This window comes from Doryrhamphus excisus, linkage group LG14 (assembly GCF_037039965.1).
Source record: "Doryrhamphus excisus strain RoL-2023G ecotype Guam linkage group LG14, RoL_Dexc_Guam_v1.1, whole genome shotgun sequence".
NCBI lineage: Eukaryota > Metazoa > Chordata > Actinopteri > Syngnathiformes > Syngnathidae > Doryrhamphus > Doryrhamphus excisus.
This window is the reverse complement of record NC_136370.1, coordinates 9,391,527-9,415,460: the sequence shown is the minus strand read 5'-3', so window position 1 is coordinate 9,415,460 and position 23,934 is coordinate 9,391,527. Positions and strand designations below refer to the sequence as shown.

Below are 23,934 nucleotides of genomic sequence, written 5' to 3'. Positions count from 1 at the left end.
AAAATATCCAATTATCTAGCTACTTTTTCTTTGACTGAGGAGTTGGCGACATTGAATTAATGCAATACTATAGAAGAAGAAGAAAATGTTGGTAGACGGTCCCTACGCTGTTGACTGACTGCCTGCTTCTCATAGAGATACATTTTTGTCAGAATGCAGACTGTGTGTCTCTGGAAGCGCAAGTCGTAGAGTCGTGGGTTGTAATTTTATTCCAAAAAAATTTTTCAGTGGAAAAAAAATCCTTTTAGTAGCAGTTGAGTTGAAATACAGTTTGAAAGAAAGCATTATGAGAACAAAAAAACAAACAAACAATGAACAAAATTGTTAATTTTGGAAAGTTAGGTAATAGAAAAGGCTATAATGTTACGAGAATGAAGTCAAGGGGATTAAGTCAGAATTACAAGAAGACAATTTAGAAGAAAGTTGAAATATTGAAAAAAAAAACAACCGCAGGAGGAAAATTTATTTTTAAGCGTAGAAAGTCAAATTTACTTGTGATATTATGAAGAAATTTAGTTTTACTAGCATAGCACTGAAAGAAATTGTTTAAAAGAAATCACAACACACAAAATAAAATAAATATTTAAAATATAATAAATAAATAAATATTTAATATAAAAAAAATAATAATTTTTTGCAATATTAGGTTGGGAAAAATTATATGATGGGAATACATTTTAAATATTGTGAAAATAATATTACAAAAATAAATAGGTATTTATTTATTTATTTTATATTTTAAAGTAAAACAAAACCCACAGTCAAAATATAAAACTTTCTTATGCATTTTAGCCCATCCAATTCAGACTTATTATGTTGTTGGTCTTAAAAATGTACGCTTTCAGTTGTATTCATTGTTTAGAAAAATATGGTATGACTCTCACAAAAATGCATCTCTTAGCTAAAAAGGTTCCCGACTCCAGCACACACACTATATGATGCTTTCTTATTCTTATACACCTTATTAATATTAGTTGAAGCCTGATGGCTACCAGAGTTGACATTGAGTCGAATTATGCAAATAATTAATTTGCCCGCCAGAGGGCACCAAACGTCAGTATCAAGACTTGTGTTGACATCATGTTATCAGGTTGGTTTGCAGGAATACAGAGAAGAGAATAACACAAGAAAACATTTAATACCTGGAATCACAGTGTTAGTGGAACTGTAGATATACTGTATACTGAACCCAAGTCGTACAGAACTGATACAAATATGTCACTTTACAACGTCATCCTTTGTTAGCAACCGACTGTCAAATAAAATAAAATAAAAATATGTGACACAGGTGTAGAAAATAAATCAAATGTAACATACAGGTGGTGGAGGTCGACCCACCAATTTTGCACAACATATGGCTGAAAATGTTCCTTAAAAAGATGCTAAAATATGAGGATATTTCTGATATAAATAGCTTAATATCTTGACAGGTTGTATAATATAAATTGTGAGGGCAAGAAAAACTTTGTTTGCTTTGCATTGAAGCCCTTACTTATTAACACCTATGCTGAAAACATTTCCAGCTGCTATTGTGTAGCAAAGCAAGTCATTCTGCACTACGATTGAAGAGTTTGGCCTTTGGACTTATGAAGATATTAAATGAGGATGGCATTAAAAGACTTATAGTAACAGAAAAAAGGTTTTATTTGACGTCATTTGGTGCCTGCTTAAGATGTACTGTAAATGGGACATTCTTGTTTTTCTTCTCACCAACCCTTGATATGTAAAGTTAAAACAAAGGAAGCTATCTCCATGAAACACACCAGGCACCGCACAAATGACAGCTCCATATAAACAACATAACCAATGAAAACCCAAATACAGTGCAGCGCTCACATTGAAGAAGCATTAGGATATTTTCCCACCCTGTAAAAACTGCTATTACATTACAAATACATGGCCAAAATGCACATACAGTAGACAACTCCGACCCTCTCACTATAGGAAATCTGCTTGGCACGATTGTCATATTAAAAAAAAATCTAATCACCTTTATGGGAATAAAAAGAACATTTTGGGGTTGAAAAAAATTGCCAAATGATGTTTCATCATGCTTTTACATAGGAGAGTAAAAAGGGCTACAAGATACTCCAAACTTAAGGCTACTAATACGACAAAAGAACCATTGGTCAGGACAAAGAGGGAGCTGCAGATGTTGGAGCTACTTTGAAGCTGAAATAGCTACTGCTGTCATGCTGTTTTTGGTAACCGTAGCCACACTTTCAACTCATGTGCTACATGAACTCCACCAGAATAGTAATGGACAACGTAAATAGTACAATAATGTAACAGTGGAAATATGGAACTATGTGTGGATCAAATACGCATATTATATTTTAAACAGTGTGTAGTCCCAGCCAAGTATTGGATCAACTTAAAGATCAAATGAAATGGATTATATATTTTTTATTTCATAAATATAGCTTTTAAAATTCTATTTGTAATTTATTTGTATGTAATTTTAAAGTTATATTTTTGTGTGTCAAAACAACTGTACGCGCTTTAATTAATTAATTAGGTTTTTTTTGGTGCAGTTTAAAGTCATATTACTGATTCATTTTTCAAATTATTTTCAAATAAAATTGTGCCTGCAAATTTTCAAGTCATATTTTATAATATACAGTATATTTTTTATTCTAATTTCTAATTCCAAGTAGTACACAAAAGTAGTTTCAGATCATTGACAACACAACTGAATGGCCTCCAGATGGCCTATGGAACCTATGGCACTGTGTCCTTGCATCAGATAGTTTGGATCAGTTCGCTTGGCTGGGACTAAACTGCTCAACTCTTGAGAAACCAAAGATAATCTGAAAGAAAACAGGGAAAAAATACTCTATAAATACATTATTTCCTCATATAGTGGCCAGGGAGTTTATTTAGTCAACTGCAAATATCGGGCCTTTATTTGTACATTTTAATAAATAATAATTTAAATTTTTTTGGTTTTTTTATAATATAAGATGAAAGTCACCTTTTAAGACGCTTTCTGGGAAAAAAAAGAGGCCATCACATTTCTTAACTGCATGACAACATTTGACACACTTTTTTGAGTGTGTTTTGACTGCATTTTGTATCAGGAAGAAAAGCTTCCGCCAAACACATAATTTTCTGCCCCCCGGTGTCTCTATCCTGCCCCAAAAATAATCACACAAAAAAAAAACTATGATTGACCACGTAGAATTTTTGGAAAATATAGCATATATTTTTTTTCCTAATCAAAAATAAAAATATGAAACAAATAATGGCTATGGTTTCATGGGAGACACTTTTATGGGAGGGACCATTATGGGTAAACATCAGTTCAGTGGAGGCCACTATTTAAGGAAATACATTTATTCCCATGACATGCAAATGCGTGAATGACATTCTGCAGCTTTCTTTAAACAGGAAACCAGTTGTTGTTGTTCTAGACCAAATTGTTGGCACACATTTTACATGAGGAGAATGTACAAACTTGCATAGATAAAGTGATATAGATCAGAGCAGCTTAATAGCAACGTGCCCCCATAAAGTGAACATTCATTAATATCAATATCTGTACAGGGTCTTCTGTTGCTCCCGTGTTAAAAGGGAGCAGCTGCTTGCTGCTGGAAGTTTGTTAACGACCAAGAAAAAACAAAACACTGACAACTTTGGACCACTAACATATGCAAGTTTGCAATTTGGGGCTATTTGTTAAGTCTGCAAGAGGTGAAGATGTGATGGTTGACGGGACTCTTAAAAGACTTAAGAAATACAAACCCTTGGTAATAATAGGACGGAACATCACTTTTGTATGGCTATTAACAGCATGACATGTGCATGACATCTTAGGATCATCAGGGCTTATTGTACACATTTTCCCTGGGATGATTATTTGGACACATGGGGGGGAATGCCTGCTTGTGGCTATTGTCAATTCTTAAGGCTACTTGTTTCTATTTTGGCTAAAACAACCACATTGGAGTGGTCGGTGGCGTATTAAAGGAGAAACGTCCCTGAGGGACATAAAAAAAAGTTATCTGATTGGCTTTGCTTGATTTAAAGGGGAGCACCACTCCACAAGTGTATACATTAGAGCGGGCATCCCCTTTAAATGAATAAAGGTTTCCGACAAAGTACAAGACAGACAGTAGACTCAGTTCCATTTAAAAGCATGAGGTTATAAAACAGTGACATCATCAAGAGAGGGTAGTCTCTATCTCAGTCAGATATCGTGTGTGCAAACTGAGTCAACACCAAACATGCCTGGTGCACCTCTAATGCTACTGGACTGATCCTGTAGAGCTACATGGTGGTGGTGGTTGGTGACGTACAATAAGAGCAGTCCTCTGTCCATACATGAGATAAAGTTATCTCGTAAAGCCACTTGAAGCGGCACCACCAATTTTTTCACCCTTCTTTAGGGCCAAACTGCGCATCTACCATGCAGAGCGATGGATCCCAAAGCAGCTGTCGTGCAGGCTCAGCCCAGAAAATGAAAAACAAAACAACAGTGTGGAAAGAGAAGAGGAGGGGAACCGCAGTAAGATGACCCCATCCTTTTTGAGTGGCTCTGCACGCCGTCAGGGGCTGCATTTTAGGTAGGCAAGGGGTCATCGTCACCTTTACTGCACTTGCACTTACAGCACAGGACGATGGGCGTAGCCAGGAGGAGGAAGGGGGAGGCGACCAGCAGGAGCAGGCCGAACCCTGCAAAGATCCCCACAACCTGGAAGAAGTAAACACCGCAAACGGTCAGTTCGATTGAGACCGTGTCCACACAAATACAGATATTTGAATGCGTTTTGGCCTCTTGTTCATAAATACAGTAGAGATTTTCAAAAACATTGGCTTCATCATTTGTTTATGAATGGGTAAAACAGAATTTGATTATGATGTCTTAACAAGAGAACATGTGTCAGTTTCATTTCCTGCAGCGGATGACCCACATGCACAAGCCTTATAACGTGCACAAGTGATGAAAAAAAAACAAAACATTAATGATGTTTCCTGATAGCTTGATATATTGTAAATAAACACATACAAAGGCATACGAAGAAAATATATGTATATACTATATTGAAAAACAATTGCATCTCAGCTTTGTGTTATACGTAGGTGAAAAAGCCCATTATTATGACACTCCCCTTGCCCTATTTTGCCTTATTCCAATTATTTCAACTTTCTCATTGCCATAATATTTTCACTGATTTTCACTGATTGATTATGTTATTTAAGTTTTTTGTCATATTTTTAGCTTTTCTCTTTTATTATTTCAACTCTACTAAAATGGCATTACTTTTCCTCATATAACCAGATTACTCTTGTAAAACTGCAACTTTTTTCCTGCTAAAATACAACTCCTTCCTGTCTATAGTTTGACTTTATTCTCATAAAATGTTTTTTCAATTATTTTCCAAATATTTCAACTTTCTTCTTGTTATTATGACTTTATTCCTATGACATTTTGCCTTTTTTCTCTTACCACTATACACCTTCCTCCAAGCTAACTTGATTTTTTTTTTGTTTTTTCTCATTCTGTCTTCATATTTCAAACTTTATTTCTCTACTTTTTCTTTTTAGATTATGTTTTTCTCTTAATATTTTGACTTCATTCTTTTTTTCTGCTAATTTGTATTTTCGATGTGATATTTTTGTTATACATTTTTTTATTTGCATTGTTTTATTCATGTGCCGCAAACAATTAAAAAAATAGCTGCAGGCCACATTTTGGACACTCCTGGTTTACAAATATAAAATATAATTTTAAAGAATTATTAGATTTCAGTGCAACTCCAAAATTATAATAAAAAAAAAATAGCTATTTGAACTAATTGAACTGGCTGGTGGAAACAAAGCTTTGCAGTACATAAAATTGCCCAGCAGAGGTCAGAAAAAACATTTCATATACTCGTTTCAATCCCTTAAGTGTCTAAAGTGCCAAAATGCTTAATAATTCATGACAATTATTAGTTCGAAACCTGATTATTTAATTTAACTCTCAAAGTCGCTTTCATTTTGAATACATGTATTCACCAGGTGTTTACGAATACAGACAGCTGAGGGGGGCAAGGTGCTGTTTTTGACACGACCACAAGGGGAAGACAAACACCAGGAAGATGAAAGCTCCAACCGACATAACATGCAACAAACAGCGCTATGAAAATACCAGGATGCCATTGCTTCTCTTTTGCGGTCAGACACACAGTACTCAAATAAGTCTTGTTTGTTTAGTGAAAACATTAACTGGATAACTACTTCATAAAATACACACACACAGATACCAGTACATACACTGTTATTAACACTCCGACTACAGTAAGAGACCATGTCTAAGTCTAACAGAGGACCAAAATGATTTGACATTATGAGATTGAAGCAGTTGTCAGCTTTGTAAGGTCGTTCTGGTTCAACCTTTATATTTATGAGGAAGTGCGGGGGTGAAATGAGGAGAGCCAAACAAAGACACACACACCAGTGAGATTGTAGCTCGCTCCCCACCAGCTGAAGTGTAATTGTGTGACTCAGCCTGCCCCACTGGGCAACAGATGCCACCTTGTATAAGAAGGAGACAACACCGTGCAGACATCTTGTCTAAATAAGAATTATATCAATCTTATAAGTGTGGTTTGTTGGCAACTTCCTATCCAGCTGGGTTCTGTAAATTAATAATTGCATTTTTAGCTGTGTTAGCTAGCTGGTTAGATAATTATAATTATGGCAAATAAATCCACAAAACATTTTTATGGAATAAAAATATAAGGATTTGTTTTTATTTTTACAGAAAACAGCATCATAGCTGGTTAGCTAATTAGGTTGCTCATTAGCTAGTTACTTAGGATAGTACAAAACAGCATTTTAGCCATGCTAGCTAGTCAGTTAGTTAAAATGAAAAAGAAAGTATATGAATAAATATATTACATGAAATATATACCATTTTTATCTGCGTTATAGCAGATTAGTTTGCTCATTAACTCATTCAATCCCAGCCATTTTTTATGTGATTTTTGAAGGCACACAGAATATTGTGTTCTGGGTCTATATAGACGAAGTATATACAAAAGAAATGTTTCAACTCATCTTTCATCAGAATAAAAACTTTGTTTCTACCATTTTCCATTCTTTAGTAATCAGCAGTGAAAAAACAGTCAATCTGGGTAATACGAGTGTAAAGGTGACTATAGGGGTGTTAGTTGGTGTCCAGAGGGCTCTAAAATGTTAAAAATTGTATTGAGAAGGTTATTAGCTGGTTTTTCTATGCCCTAACTACAAAGATATTGCATTTCTCAACAAGAAATCGTACTTTGTGTAAACCAACAAACTCTTCACATCCAAAGACATATCAAGGCGTTTTTTTCAACCTGAACGTGTGATCCCAAGCGTGTATATTTATGTTGATACATCTTTTACGTTATTTGTGCAAAAAGGCAGTTTCTCTCCCTTGTTTTTGTTGAGAACTGATATTTTGCTGAAACTTACCCATGTTCTACTGCTGATTACTAAAGAATGGGAAAGGGTAGAAACACACTGCAAGATCAGTCAAAATGCTCTAAAATGTCAGGTAGTGAAGTAGATGTCTTTTGAAAAATGGCTGGGAAAAACAAGGTAATATTGTACATAATATTTTTCACATTTTTACAAATAAGACCAGTTTGTCAGTTTGTTTTTAACAAAATACATTTTAACATGGATGCATGTAACCATTTATCAAATCTCATCAGATTCGTTTTTTCTATTGATGGTTCATTACTTCATCAGTCAGTGACTTAGTGAATTACTGGGGGAAATAAAATCCACATACGTTTTTGTCGGGGCGGGCAGTGGAAGAACCTCATACATTTTGATGCCGATCCAATTTTTTTGGCATTTAAGTCATGGAACAGTCCTCCCTAGAATGAAAATGTCACTGTCTACTCATTTAAAAAGTGTTACATCACCCTATGAACCAGCAAGTAGTACGTTAGTGGTGGCCTGTGCTTTACTGTTGTTCTCTTGGCTCAAACCACGCTTGATTTTAATTTGAGATTAATGTGCTTGTTTAAGCCTTTGTGGATGTCGGTCGTCTTGGTGTATTTACTAGCAAATAGGTAGAGCACAACCTTGGTTATATAAACCTTTGCGGATGTGTGAAAAGGTGCCCACAATAGGCTTAGGATGGAGACAGCGGGACACAGAACTGGTTGTCCTTTTCTCCATTGTACTCTCAAGAACACAGTGAGTGACTGCATGGTGTGTATGTATATATGTGTGTGTCAGGGGGGTTCAGGCGTTGAGAGGGAGGCAGCACACGTGCATGGTCACACTATGGTCTGAGTGCGAGCCAGGGGAGCAGTGTTTCTCACCTGGGTTCTGTGCCAGATAACAGACGCCCTGGAGTGGCCCAGTTTGTTTCGACACGGCCCTTTGTCATAGTGGATCAGGAGGAAGTCATCCTGTCAAACACACATACACACGCACACACACACAATACAGATTACAGTCTGAAAAGGCGTGGGCAGCTGTTGTGCAAGACAATAAAAATGGCTACTTTAAAAAGGACCCAAGTGACCCAGATGGCTGTGCTTGTACAACTGAGATTACATAAGAAGCAGCAGCATCTGTATGAGTCTTGTGATGGAATACGAGGGGGGGAAAAACCATGCAATTACATCATTTCCCATCTACAGCTACAGCTTCCTAAATAAACAGTGCTTGAACACACAATTATTACAGCTTACAAAGTGGGAGATGAGAGTTAACTCACATCCAGGGATTCCAGACAGTACCAGCAGAAGGCGTGCTTGCAGTTCTTACACATCATCTGTGCACAGCCTTCGTCCCTCTCAATGTAAACTTTGCATTTAGGGCAGCGTTTGATGGGCGCGTCGTCCTCTTCGTTCTTGTAGAACGGGCTGCAACAAAAAGACACGTTGATATGATCCACATTCGAAACAAGCTCTACATAGCACCTCCGCGCATGCTCTATCTGTTAAAATCACAGGCCACTACATTAGTTACACTTGCATAAGATAATTAGATGTAGGATTGTAGACTTGCACCTACTATTTGCCCCGATAGTAGACAAGGTCAACTGGAGAGGGGACTTCTACATGTTGTATTTGCTTCCCCCAGGTAGCATCATGTGCCGTCATGGACTCCAGTTGAGCTACACTGATGATTTGCAGTGTTGTTACAGTGTATTGCTGTGCAATATTGCAGGCGCATTGTGTTCTGCGTCCTGCGTTCTTATGGCCATCTCCTGTTGTGTTCAGCTAGCAAACAGCTAACCATGTAACTTTGAACTCTGTATGTTTGCAAGTTTTCTCCCTGACAAAACCCACAATGTCTGCACAACATTCTGCATCCGAAAGGCAGAGGAAGCCAACCATCACACAAAAAGTTGGACTTCTGGACATGCTTAAAGGTGACCAATTATGCAAATTTTTCCACCCTTTGATTTGAGTTGTGGACTCCTATAGAGCAGCTACACAGACTAAGCAGCACAGAAAGCTTTCTAGATCTTCCAGAATCTGCATTCAAGCTGTATTTCTTTGGCTTTGTGCTTCCCGCGAAAACCTCCAGGCACGCCCACTCTGCCGTGGTTGGTCACACTCCCAAGGACTTCCGGTGTTGTGCCAATAGCTGTCAACTATCAACTCCTATCAACTCCTAACTTTATAGGAGTTGATAACAAACACAATTTATCTTTTTAAAATGTCCACTTTTAACACACAGTCATATATGCTGGATCCCAAATCTGATCAGGAGCTAGATACTGGACAGTCTGAGGTTTCTCAAGAAAAGAGGTTATTTCTAGACGTATGTCAATGGTAAGTTGCATTAGCTTTGCATAAGCTAAGTTTTCTACAGCATCAGTAACGTATAATGTGGTCATTACACGTTGTTTGCAGGACTACCATTGTTGATAAAGCTTGGGTAGACCCACTGATTCTGGTGGGAAATGACTGTTAGCAACTCCAGACTGAGCTTGTAATTTGCACCCTGCTTCCCGTATGCACATTCTATAATGCTAGACAACCACTTTTGTTTCATTACTTACACAAAAGTCATGTAGAAAATGCAAACATTGAGATTCAGTAACTGCACCAAATAGGAGTCATAACATGTTTGTTACCAATTTTATCTTTGATCAAAGGCAAAAAAAAATCATTCAACGTCATCAACATTCTCTGCATGCATGTGCTCATGACACCTGATTGCCATCGTGAACCAGCAAAACAGGATTGCTCCATTTTTGTGTGGTAAGAGTTCTCCACATCCTGTTGTTTCTGGAGCAAACTCTACATACGCCAGTCCAACAGGCTGCTTTTAACATTCTTTGTCCAACAGGAGTGGCAAATAAAGCCACATAACAGCCCTCCAATAATGTAAATAATTTAGAGCTTGCTTGATTCTTGGTTTGTCCTCAGAGTGCACTTAAACGTCAGAATAAAAGGTCAGGTGTGCAAAGCAGCATGAGTATGCAGTCAACAAGTGTGAAGTCTAAGAGTAGACTTGTTAATCCTCTCCATGGTGGCCTCTGATAGAGGAAGCCTTACAGGCCTAATGACTTTTTCCACAGTAAGAGGATAGCAGAGAGAAATAGGTCAGCCGCATGCTGTGTGTCTCGGGGCAGCCCCTTTCTGAACCCCCTTGAAGTGGGCATCGTGCCCAGGTTAGACTGTACTGTAGTTGCTGCATATTATTTTATATCTTCTTATTTATTGTTGCAGGAGAGTCAGCCCGTCCAACAGTCAGATTAAATCTTTGAATGCATTTCCTGAATACAGCAATGGCAATAAAAGGTAAGGAGGTGGGCACACTATAAAGTATTGATCGCTACTTGTCAACAAGTTAAGACCAACCAATAGCACTATATAGTTATATGAACTGGATTTTATTATCATTTATTAGGGCTGTCAAAAATAGTGTCTCAGTAACTTATTTAACTAATTTGTTTCATTTCATTACATTTTTTTGCCTCATTAACACAAGCGCATGATGTAAAGTCACATCTCTCTGTTATGATGGCAGAGGCACACAGACTCTGCCACGCTTTAATAACTTTATTCTGACCTCAACACATCAACAACAGTGCAATTCCAACAGCGTATATGTATCTCCAACTCACAAACATGTCTCCAGTCCTCATCCTGGGAACAAAACTTCCTCATTGTCAGCATACAAAAGCGAGTGGCATTCACTAACATTACAACATCTTTATTATGCATTAATGAGTGGTCTAAACAAACGGAAAAACTGTGGACATTAGTAATAAGTGGATATTTTAATCTCTCATGATCAAACACTGTGGAAGTACAATTTGCTGCACTTAAAGGGGAACTGCACTTTTTTGGAATTTTGCCCATCATTCACAATCCTATGTGAAACATGAACACATATTTTTTTCCATGTTCTTCACAAGAAAACAAGTTAATACGGTCAAGCTTACAATGTTGTCATTGGGACACAACTATTCCGTCTATGAAGCCCTCTAAAATAAAGCAAACTTTAACAATGTCGCATCATTTGATATACATGCAGTGATCATGCATTGACACGTACACTGATGATAACATGTAATAGTTGCAGTATCTTGCCGTATTTTGCTGATTTAAAACACTAACAAAACCGATTTTCGCGGCGCGTCATCAATGTGCAATACTACCTCTGTACACCAGAGGGAGCAAGAGGAGATCGAGCTAGGAGGAAGGCTGGAATTGTTACAACCACCAGCAGTCAGCAACAGAAATTGTGAAAAAAGATTGAAGGTTGCTGTCATAGTAGGAATTCTTTTTGACATGCTGATGAAAGGTCTTATCTGTGCTTCACTTTGAATTCCATTAAGCAAACTGGGTCAGCGTTATGTTGTTTGATCATGTTTAAAATATATAAAGGCCCCACCACGGTGGGTCATCACAACACAAGCCTGCAAGAATGTGACCCCAGATAACGCAGTTAAGAAACAATACCTGTTCTCTCCTGGTAGGAAGGAGGTGATGGGAAGGCTATTCTCCGGGCAGGCCTGACCCGGGTGCCAGTTGGCCTTGCAGGCCGAGCAGAACTCCAGAGCGCAAACGGCGCATTGGACCAGCTGGGGAAGCGCTGGAGAGTCGGCATCCTTCAGTTGGCACACAGCCTGGCAGGTCGAGGAGGGGCACCACGTCCGGCAAGGATCCAAGAGCACCTCTAATGACACAAAATAAGAGACGCCGTCATTGGCACGTCCTAAAAACGTTACTACTTGTAGCTCTGACATTATTAGATTACTCTTTAAACTGTGTTAAACCTGTGTGTGCCAAAATATGCTTCAAAAGATGAATATGAGGGAATAACTGAACTACAAACATACAAATATGTGGATAATTAAGTGTGCAGTTGTTCTTGTACTCTTGTAGACTGCAGACTTCAATGTACATTGTGTTCCGGGATGTAGGCGGATGACCTGCATGGTGAGTGCCATTAAAGTATGACTGTGTTGCTTGGTTACTGTTCTCCGTGGCAGCAAATGTGCTGATAAGCATGAGCGCAATTAAAGCAGTCAGTCAGACAACACATCACAGCAGTCATCTTTCCTGCATTGGATCCTTTCGAAGTAGACCTGTAGATTTTTAAATATTAAGCACTTTATAAGTGCAAAATGCTCACTCCATGATGACAGTTTACCTTATTCTTTTGTGCTGTGCAATGACACAAAAGGTTTCTAGAGTTTCCAGATTGCAATGAATGTCACTGCTAGCGTAATGATTGATGCCGTTGAGATCTTCTCTTAGCTGAACAAAGACACCCAGTGCAGCTTCACGTGCTGCAAGCCTCCATTGTTGTCATCCTTTTTGTGTCGCCATGCAATACACTAGTAGGAGGGAGGAGAGCTGGGAGGGGGGCAGAGGGGTCCACGTGATCGTCTCATTGGCTGTCGCTGCGCACACTATCATCCCGCTGAAGCCAATCAGGACGTCATCACCCTCTTTTCTTTTTTTTGCATTGACTCACCTCGTTCAAACTGGAGCTTCTTGTATCGCTGCATCATCTCTGTGGCCACCATGCACTCAATCTACAAGGACAGAAACCAAGCAGAAATAATGAGGAATGTGCATATTTATAGGCACAGGCTGCTAAAGCAGTTAGATACACAGAATGCTAAGTTTCTAAATCAATATGGTATAAATCATGAAAATTCACTGACACAAAAAGAAAACATGATAGAGGTAAAATTTAACTGTAAAGGGAAAAACAAGCTAAATTAAAAAAGTGACAGAATTTTGGAAAAAATAAAATGGATTTCGTAGGGCCCTACGATAGCTGTAGCCATGTTTGGGATCTCAACTTAATATCAGCAAACTGCTTTCGTCTTATGACACACATATGGCTGTATGCTAAAAGCAGACATTACAGCAGACCGTTTTCGCGGGAAGAACAAAATCCAAAGAAATACAGCTGAATAGGTGCAGATTCTGGAAGAACTAGAAAGCGTTCTGTGCTGGTTATTGTGTGCTGTGTAGGAGTCCACAACTTAATACAAAAGGCCGAAAAACGTACATAATAGGCCTCCTATAAGCTCCCACTAATTTGATTATTTCTGAGAAATTCTATGCATGTCCGTGTGCAATTGCGGTGCTGGCTTTTTCCTCATTGTTCAAGGCACTGACATTTGTTTATGGAAAATACTGCTTTCAAAACCAAATTAAGGGACATTGTAGATATAATTTTATAAGCCCGACAGGCTGCAGGTAATGCTGGTCTTATTGCCTAGAAGTCACCACATAAGGTTGAATGACATAATCCCAGTACCTCATTTTCCTGCAAGTGTCCTCTTTTTGGACAGGCCGAGTCAGGACAGCTAATTGCAGTTTCAAGGCCTTCTTTGATCAAGAGTTCCACATACTGCTTCAGGCACTGCATGAAACAAAAAGCAGGCGTCAGACTGATGCACTGGGAAGATAAATACCATCTCAGAAAGTTGTTACAGAGGTTCTGCCACTGTTAAAACTTATTTAAAGTTAGAAACACTTGCAAACTATCAAACATTACTATTTAGAGTTTCCATTTTCTCTGGTGACAGAAGAGTAGTTATTTGCTCACCAGTGTACAGAAGACACATTGGCACTGCGTGATGGTGGTCATCTGCTCCAGTGGGAACTCTCCAAGGCACAGCTTACATGAAACCAGGGGGTCCACGGCCAGCTCCCAGGTGGGACGGTACCGTGCCGTGGTCATTTTCAACGCCACAGAGCTACAACACACAGGAAAGATGAAAAGACATGACTGTCAGCAAAATGTACTTCTGCCAAAAAGGTCAAAGGCCTCTGGTCTTTGGTTCACAGCAAATTGTGGCTTGAGGCACAAAATCTGCCCAGCAACAAGTGGGAAAAAAACTTGTACATAGTGGTACAAGCCCACCAAGGATTCAACTGAACACCTGACATAAAAATGTCAATCCACAGAAAGAACACATTCAAGACAATCTAATTCCCTTCATTACTCCTCCATAACATGTCCTCATCAAACCTCACGTGTGAAGGGAAGGAAGCAGGAGAAAAAAATCACGAGGACCAATATTGGCAAAATGAGAAGCACCTCATGTCTGACTCACTGAAATCACAGGGCATTCATCCATCTCGTCAGCATCCATCACGTGAAATGGTAAGCAGTGAGCCGAGATGACTCTCCATTACGTAGGTACCGAACTCGTAAGCGTAGGCTTGAATGCCAATTTAATATTGAAGGCTGAGGCAAACAGGCTAAAAAGATGACTTTGTGAGTGTGTGGCTTCTGTGGTTTAAAAACATCATCACATGGAAGGTTGTTATCTAAAATTATTTAATCAATAATAATTATGCCAGTATCATGAGGTAGGGATGGGCATTTGAAGATTATTAAAAAATGTAATAAACCACTCTAAAACACCAAACATAAAAAGTAAACTGAGCTAAACCTCTTCACATCCATATATATTACACATGCAAAATGTAACAGAAAATGCAACCCCAGGCTAATTACCAGTCTGACCGCCAAAACCATCCATTTTGAAAATATTGAAGCGGCAGGTACAAACTGTAATGGGTGTGTCCCTGTGTTGTAATTTCCAGAAAAGGGGAAAAAATATTTGTTCATGTTTTACATAAGGATTGTGAATGATTGTGAAAAAGTGCAGTTCCCCACTCATGTTCCACGAGTTGAAAAAGTCAGGGTTTGTGCTACATGTAATGGATTGTGGCGGGGTGCCATGGCTCAGTAAAAACCACCACACCTTGGAATTTTTTTTATTTTTTTTTTAAGTGAAAACAATGTTATACAGTGTATGGGTGGACATATATGCTCTATTGAGGTGTCCATTACAGCGATCACAAAGTCTAAATGGGCAGTTTTGTGGAGACGAGGTCTTTGAACCAATACCATACAGTTGAAAAAAAAAATTAAAAAATAAAAGCGCCCTGTAAAACTTAATTTATTGACTCTAGGTGAAGTGTCTAGATCTGGACTTGGACTACAGTCTGCCAGTCTGAGTAGTCAATCTTGCAAATAATTTGATCCAATCAAACACATTTTCATGTTATGCATTATTTCTGTTATTCCTAGTAAATAAAGTTATTCTGCTCAGGCGTCCTGTTGTCTGCAGTGGTCATGTCATGAATCAGGGGGTTAAGCACTCATCCTCAGCAAAGGTCATACTGTGAGGGGGACTGTACTCATTGTTTAGCTGATTGAGGCGGCATTCATGCCACTGTGACTCCATAGCCATCAGACAAAGACGCACAAACACATAACCGATTGCATAACATGAGGCATGATAACTTCTATTGAAAATATTGTGTTTCTTTGTTCTTGTTGCAGTGAGACAAAGTTTACTTGATGATATCATGAATTTCTCTGTACCATGAGCACTTCTGACATATAAAAAATAATAATGCCCCTCAGGTAACACTCACACCTTGACATACAGTCAATGGTTAAAGACCTACATATAGATCAGTTTATTCCTGATACAGGTTTTTGCTACTTGTTGGCCATAAGTCAACATTGCCAGCGACCTGCATGTTTAGAAGTGGGCATTGCAGACCGAAATCATTGTTCATATAAAGTCCATATAAATTTCTTGCTGACGCATATCCACAATATAACTGTTAGAAATAGTTCAGAAACTTCACCAAGGAGCATATTTAACTCCAAAGTACATTCAATCATGGCAAGTATTGGCATGCTAAAAAAGAGCAGGCAATTTAAAGGAGAAAAAAAGCTTGTGAGTGTGAGGGCCGTAGTACGTGCTTAGTGATCATGACGTCACCTCTTGTTCCTTCCAACCTTTTCTGCTTTAATAGTCCGGGCGCATACTCTACATAGCTAATTAGTTGGGGATTTAGGTTTCACTTAGAGCTCTATTCTAGAGCAAGGGTTTTCAAAGTGTGGTACGGTGATCATCCCATTAGAGAATAGAATACAAATACGGACTACTCCTACTCCCCCCAAAATTTTTTGTGGGGATTTTGTGGAGCACAATTTGTAGGGTTCACACTGTCACTTTAGGAACTAAAACTCAATTAATATTGCCTTGTTGTAGTTCCAATTTTGTAGATCCAAGTCGTAATAGCAGTTCCATTATCACAATTATTACAACGTTTTCAAAGTAACAATAGTAGGTTTTCAAAAACCGTTCAGTTTTCATGCTGTTGACAAGCAAACACATTGTTCACACTGTGAAAAAGGGGGCCTATTGTGCCTATTTCACTCTTCTGATCTATAAATGGAGTTAGAATGTTGTATTCTCGTGTTAAACGATGCCAAAGTTTACAATAATGAGGTCTGCGCATTTGCAAGTGAGCCTTGAAAAATGTTTTGGATGGCTCAAAATGCTAGGTTTCAGAGGGTGTTTTAAACTGGAGATTTGTGATGTCACACATAGGTGGGCTTCTTTATAAGGGCATGTGTACACTCTAGGCCAGATATGCTCTCTGGCCTCCCCCAAACTCTGCTTCTATGATTAAGTCAGGAATTGTTTCTTCGGGTCGTGGGTGGAATAAATTAAAACACACCATTTTTGCGGGAAGCGAGAAATCCAAAGAAATAGGTGCAGCTTCTGGAAGCTCTAGAAGGCTTTCTGTGCTGGTTATTGTGTGCAGCTGCTCTATAGGAGTCCACAACTCAATACAAAGGACCAAAAATATAGCATATTAGGTCCCCTTTAAGTTGAAACCCACTTCATAATATCACAGCAAAGAAAAGAAAACTAAATTGTTTGCATGCCAGTCTATTTTTAAGAGTAGGTGGGACATTGAGGCCGTGTATAGATGACACGGATAATTTAAATACCATCACGTATGTACTCTGAGCACCAAAGCAGGGCCCTTATTTTTGGACGGGAAGGATGACAAGGTCTTTATGCAAGTGACAGCGAGAGTGGACAGTCGGCGTCTGTCCTTGACATAGAGGGGAGAGACCTAAGAGGTTTGCCAAGAGTGGCCATAGCCCTTGTTTGTCCATGCCCCCGCAGTGTTACATAACCACCCTGGTGGATTTTGGCATCCTCAGTGGCGAGACAGACACTGATAATGTCACGCCTCTGCATGTTGCAGCCTAAATTGTCGAGCTGCTGTTTTGTTTTGTTTTTTCTTGCTACAGTGCACACTAAATATCCTGTGGGAAGGGGTAGCCTTAAAGTACAGCACACAACCTCACAGTTCTGTGCCCCTCTGAATTACACTTTGTATCACACATTGTGCAAGCAATAATGTTTACTGTGTGCCTCGTAGCTACTGGGTCAACCGTATACCTTGGTAGTATGGTATGTAGTACTTGAGGTGTAAAATACAGCATGTTTCAATTGAACAAGTAGAATAACTAGGTTCCTGTGTTAGGGAGGTTAAAGGCATTGAATTATTCATTGGGAAAAGCATGTAAATCTGAAAATAAACTAATGAAAATTCGGTGTTGAGCTCTAAATTTAAGAGAGGATAATGTCTTTTAAGCTAACCCTTACTAGGATTTAAGGGACATCATGCAAACGCCTAGTAGGCTGCGTCCGCCCTCTCATCCCTTAATTCATGGCAGGTATCACATTGGCCTTAATCCCCTATATTAGTGGGAAGGACTGTGTTTTGAATGCTCTGCAGAAGCTATTGCCGCAGGTGAGACAAAATGTTGATATCCTATATTTGTGTAAAATTTCAGATAACTTTCAGATTAAAAAGAAGTCATCAGAGTTCACATACAGTATCGGCATATCAGCATAGCATTTGATTGATCCTGTCCCTGACTGTCGTAGCAAAAAAAGCCATGATGGAGTCACCTCGATTAACGTGTCACCGAGCACGTAGCTACAGCATGATCCAAGCACATAGTTACAGCTTCTCATTACATAGCATATTGCTATACTCTTGTTAATAAAATTGTATTGTACTGCACAATAAGTTGCTTCAGACTCAACTCAAAACTCCCTCTCACTGCATACAGTCTCTACCACCCCCTCCCTTGCTCATCCAATCTGCAATTGCAGATGCAATTGATGCGTTCATGGACCTGCGGTGAGTAGGATATTAATCGATGACCCAAATAGTTGTATATTAATTGTTGCACCATTAGTTTTAATATTGCAGTTTTATTTTCAGCCTTTTTATGTTTTTAAAAAGCCCTCACTAGAATTTCAAATTTTCATACAAAACAAGTGTAACAAAAATAGGGAGGAAAGGAAGGCGAAATCAGGAAACTGACAAAGCCTTTTTCCCCCTCATTGTGTCCATTATCAACACAATATTGAATGAACACAAGGTCAAGTCGCTGAGAGTCGGAAACAGAAAACCAATAATGGTTGTATTCAGTATGTCGGAGACAGAAAGAAAATGCCTTCGGGCTTTGCTGAATTTTTAATGACTTTAACCATTTGTTTGAGTTTGCTTATAAAACAGGTTGTTCCTTTCCTGTGAAATTTTGTTGAAGGTTGTCATAATGGTTGAAAAAGAGTATACTTATTTAAAATGCAGTGTCATCAATACCTTCAAGAACTGAATAGTACACTGGCCTATAAAAAGCAGAATAGAACCAGACTTAAGGACAAAAATAGCACACCTTTTCATAAATGTGATGCAGAGCTATAGCACCCTTTCAATAGTATGGCAGAGGGCTGACATTTTGCCGAATTATTAATTACATATAACATGGATGTTGCCAAATGAACTGCTGCTGCATTAAAGAGGACTGTTGTCACTCCAGCGGGGGACAATGGTGTCTCAACAAAGACGCAGGCAAAGACAAATGAATACAACATCTCATCCAAACAGCCAAATGAACAATTCACAAAGAATTTTGCTAACTGACATTATTTGGTTAGTGATTCAAAACAGACAAAGGGACTATTATCGTTAAAAAACAGTAAATTATTGTCAATACATGTCATGCACAAAATATGGATGGATTCTTAATTAAAAGCAGACACAACAACAGACTTCACACAGCAGGTCAATTCCAATGTCTTTGCTCATATGCGACCTGTATCCGATTTTTTTCATGTAAGTGTGAACAGCAAAATTTGGATTTTTTTCAAATGCGACTCAGACATCATTCATATGAAGATATGAATCCAACATGTATGCAATGCAGCTGCAGTATAAACGGTCAGGTCGCATATTTCCGACCTATACGTCATCGAAAGGCGTATCCTTGTGTTTCTCAAACATTACAGTAACATTACTGACACCTACACCTAGTGACCAGTGCAATGTACCATTGTGTAGTTACCTGTAGAGAATAATACAAACATCATTGAAGGTGACTTTATATGCTTTATATCAGAATTTTAGTTAATTTAGTCATTTTTATGTTCAAAATTTGCTTTAATATGTATACATTAAGTTTTCCCTACTAGGCCATTCAACCACAAAATAGCATGATATATTAACTAATATATTTTTGAGCCGTGATAAATTAAAATTAAAAATACCCTTTTATTTGGTAAACATGAAATAGTGTTTATGACTTATAATGATTTCAAGCCAATGACTTTGGATTTGACTTGAACTGTCTTGTCTTGACTTGAGACTTACACATTACTGACTTTCCCCACCTCTGCCATCTGCAGTAGCATGCCGTTTTTCGCCAATATACTGATTATTGCATCATTACTGTATGGACATATCATGTATCTCATAGTAAGTCATAGCTTGTGTCACAAGCTACTACAATTCCCTGCCCCAGTCTTGTCGTGAAATAAAAACATTCCCGTCTCGACTAGGTCGTTGACGTTTAAACACACCCTTAACCCACATGTGTCGACAGAGGGCCAAAGCACTGCAGGTTTTTTTTCCAACCAGTTTCTGTGATTTAATTGACGAGCTCCTTCCCTCAAACCAAAGGAGGGTTAATCATTAAAATCACCTGCTTTAGTGACCAGCTGGAAAGAAAACCTGTAGCGTCTCGGCCCTCCATGGCATGAGTTTGACACCCCTGCCTTAACCCAGTCATCTTGTGAAGCAAGATCGAATAGTTGCGAATAGTTGCAATTTCACCTAAACTGACTCTTTTCTCAATCCTTGCTGTATCTCTGATGTTGGTCATCACTTGATTCTAAAGCAAGGCCAGAGTCATGTAGTGTATTCCCACAGTAGGGGGAACAAGGAGGAGGAAGTCCAAAACCTACAAATGGAAATGTGTTCACATCCTGCTGCTGGCTTTGTTTTCTACATACACAAAAGGATAGAAATGAGGAGAGGAAATGTGTCTCTGTGCAACAAACAAAAAAGTGAAATCCATTATACACTTCCTCAAAAATGCAGTGTAGTGTTTAGAGCCATTACTACCTCCACTAAAGAGGTTCTTCATCACTTGCTGATTTGCAGGAAACTTAATTTATATGACAAAACAAAACAGTTACTGGATTCAGTGACAAAAACAAGAGCTAACTGGTGTTTGATTGTTGTTATCAGAATGGCCGAGCAAAAGTATGTTCAGATAGTACAACCAGATAAGCTGCTCTCATTGTACTTAAAAGTCTCTAAGGCCGTTTATTCTGACTCATTCCTGGGATTAGCAGCAAACACTCTTAAAACTTCAAAGTAGCACACTGGTAGGCATAATAAAATTTTATGATAGCTAGAGGTCATCCCCTGGCATAGAGAAATACACTTTTACGTCATGTATATGGGAAAATTTTGTTTCATGTCGACTAAGTTAAAAGAATGCATATTACGCAAGAATGGATTGGGTTGTAGCACCTTGTAGCACCTCCTGGTACGCCCAAATTTTATTCTACCACTCCTCTTGACTCATTCCTTTCTACCGTAGTTACTCATTGCCAAATAAAGAGAGTCTGAGTCTGGACACCCTGTGTTCTCTTCTGCCGTGTAGGCGAAATTGGTTCAGTGATAGACGCACACATTGTAAGACCAAATGGCTGGCATGATTCCCAGTCGAGAAGTGTGAACACGAAACATGGTTTGTTGTTGAGCTGAGATAAACTGTACGAAGGCGTAGTATTTATATTTATCTCCTCCTACAAAATATCTCCCCGTCTTTCTGTTCCAAATTACTGTAGATCAGAAATACTGTGTGGAGTAGAAATAGAAAGCAAAGCATGTTTAGAAAGCCCTCTAGTAAAAAGTCCATTTTAACAGCATTGAAATAGCTCAGCTTCATGCATGATGCTGAATAATGCAAAGGTGGGGCAGGCAAGTAGACTTCCTAACAAAACCTGGAGTCAAAATGGAATTGATGGCTATTTTGAAAGTCAGTCCACATGTGTTACATGTGCCATAAATCCATCCATCCATTTTCTATGCCATTTGTCCTCATTAGGGTTGCAAGGAGATGCTAGAGCCCATCCTAGCTGACTTTGGGCGAGAGGCGGGGTACACCCTGGACTGGTCGCCAGTCAATCGCAGTATGTCATAAATGGACAAAAGTATGAAGAGTCAGTAGTCAATATAAGAGTGGTTACACATAGAATTGTATGTGCACAGAGGTTCAGGAGTCTTCTTCCTTGTACCCTCTAAACGTCCACTGCTTGTACTGTTTCTTGAAATTGCTCATTTTAGTACATTGTTTGAGTTCCCGTTTGAGTCCATCATTATCTGGGGTGCATTTTCATTCAGTGCAACACTGGAGCTTCAGGTGGTGCAGGGTCATCAAAGGCGGCTGGTTACGTGCAGATGACTGAGGGCTCTTGTATGTGTGGTAACAGCTGGGTTTTTTTCAACAGGACAACGCTGCAGTTCACAATTCTTGCTTGACCAAGGACTTCTTCAGGAAGAATAACATCATTCTTTGGGACCATCCCATAAGTTACCCTGATTTAATTCCCACAGACAACATTTGTGGATGGATTGCAATTTTTTGAGCATTTTTGATTTTTTTTTTGCATGCTGGAGCTCTACTTAAAACCCTATTAAGATCCAAATGTGTAAAAGGTAAATTCTAGCTATTTTTCTACTGGTCTTACGATTTTGAAAAAAAAGGGGTAAGTTCGCTGTAATATGCATGCCAGGCCACTAGTTGGAGATGTGACTTTGTAAGGAAACGGGATCTCACCAAAAACTGTCTTTGTTGGCATTCATTAGAAGTAATGTATGTTGGACATATGAGTATTGGAACAACTTTGTAGTTCGCCATTGTTTTTTTTGTTTTGACATGCCAACAGTTGTAGTTTGCTTATCCATTTTCAAAAAATAAGTGTTGTTTTGTCATATAAAGACAACATGTCCCTTTAATACACTATACTCAGACATCTATCATGTGTTTTGTCTTTGGACTGACATTCAGTCGTCCAGCTTTACCGAGCATCAACACAATCTTCCTAGTCGTCACTCTTTTAAGTAAACTCATCTTTCCTGTGGGAGCTTGGCTAATGGCCTCCAGGCCCACTGGGGAGTGTGTTTCTGTTCCGTGAGAGCCATTTTTTTGTATTATTTGTTTTCAGCAGACACTGTATTTTAGTCATTATTATGTCATGCCAGCGCATGAAATTGACTCAAAAGACAAAAAGAGGATTATATATCATGGATGGACCTGTGGATGCATAATATTTTAGGGGCATCTTATTTAACTCAAACAACAATGCACTTAATGCCCACTGGAATGTTGTGTTGTCAAGCCTGCTGTCACGGGCCTGCCTATAATGCTACTTTAAATTGGAAATAGCGTGCATGATGTTAACAATCGCAGCCAAGTGTGATCTCACTGTCATGATGAAAACAATGCATGATAAACACGAGTCTTAAAGAGACGCCTTTTACCTGCTTGTCTGGGATAAAGCAGTCTTGATGTTGGAGGAGGATATGAAAGGTGAAGACGATCTCCTGAATTGGATTTAGCCAAAAAGGGCGTCCAGCCAGCCGAGTGAGACGGGGGTGGAGGGTCTATTTCAGGAGGGCGGATGCCCATCCACGGTCCTTGTGAACATCACCACCATTGCATTCGCCTTGTGATAAACTAACAATCCTCCCTAATGGTGGTCTCGATGCGTGACAGCTAAGGCTTGTTTGTTCACCACAGCCACAACAACAGCAGCAGCAGCAGCAGCAACTCTCGGTTCAGTAAAGAGTGCGCAATGTCCGTCAATGTCTGCGACATGCAAACGTCCTTATTGTAAAAACAGAACAAAAAAAGGAGGGGGAAAGGCTAGAGAAAGAGATTGATAGTGCGACGTTTACCACCTCTTCGCAGTCATTAGTAGTGCCAAGCTCGGTAGGGAATGAAGCCACTGCAGGGACGCCATAGCTGGAGACTAGGGAGGGAAGGAGGGCGAGAGAGAGAGAGAGAGAGAGAGAGAGAGAGAGAGAGAGAGAGAGAGCGGCTTCCTCCCTGCCTGCTTAGGCGTTTACAGGAAAGCCCTAGCTATTTTTAACCGCCGACAGCGCTCCCTGCCGGACAAATCATGTCATCGCACTCCTGGAAATTGGGTGACAATTTACATTGTTAACAAATTCCAAATAATTACAAAAAAATCTAAAATAAAGTATGAATACAACTTAAACATCTTGTAACTAAGTGAATACATCAACAATAAAC

At 39.0% G+C, this 23,934-nt stretch overlaps 1 protein-coding gene across 1 annotated transcript; it reads right to left on the bottom strand.

The window, feature by feature from the left end:
• Positions 1-1,626: 1,626 nt before the first annotated feature.
• On the bottom strand, positions 1,627-23,679 carry rnf144aa (ring finger protein 144aa). Its single transcript, XM_058090403.2, has 8 exons — positions 23,160-23,679; positions 14,026-14,176; positions 13,735-13,839; positions 12,937-12,997; positions 11,916-12,132; positions 8,708-8,855; positions 8,307-8,396; positions 1,627-4,693 (listed from the first exon to the last, which is right to left on the bottom strand). Exons 2-8 carry the CDS (start codon positions 14,158-14,160, stop codon positions 4,562-4,564), a joined length of 888 nt encoding a protein of 295 aa, XP_057946386.2. The 5' UTR covers positions 14,161-14,176; positions 23,160-23,679; the 3' UTR covers positions 1,627-4,561.
• Positions 23,680-23,934: the final 255 nt, after the last annotated feature.

What these genes read in the sequence shown, in the direction of transcription:
- rnf144aa (XM_058090403.2), bottom strand. Translation starts at nt 14,160, where the DNA reads ATGACCACGGCACGGTACCGTCCCACCTGGGAGCTGGCCGTGGACCCC. An exon ending in AATGTGTCTTCTGTACACTG is followed by an intron (nt 13,840 to 14,025) that starts GTGAGCAAATAA and finishes TGTTTCATGCAG; the next exon opens with TGCCTGAAGCAGTATGTGGA. An exon ending in GACACTTGCAGGAAAATGAG is followed by an intron (nt 12,998 to 13,734) that starts GTACTGGGATTA and finishes CTGTCCTTGTAG; the next exon opens with ATTGAGTGCATGGTGGCCAC.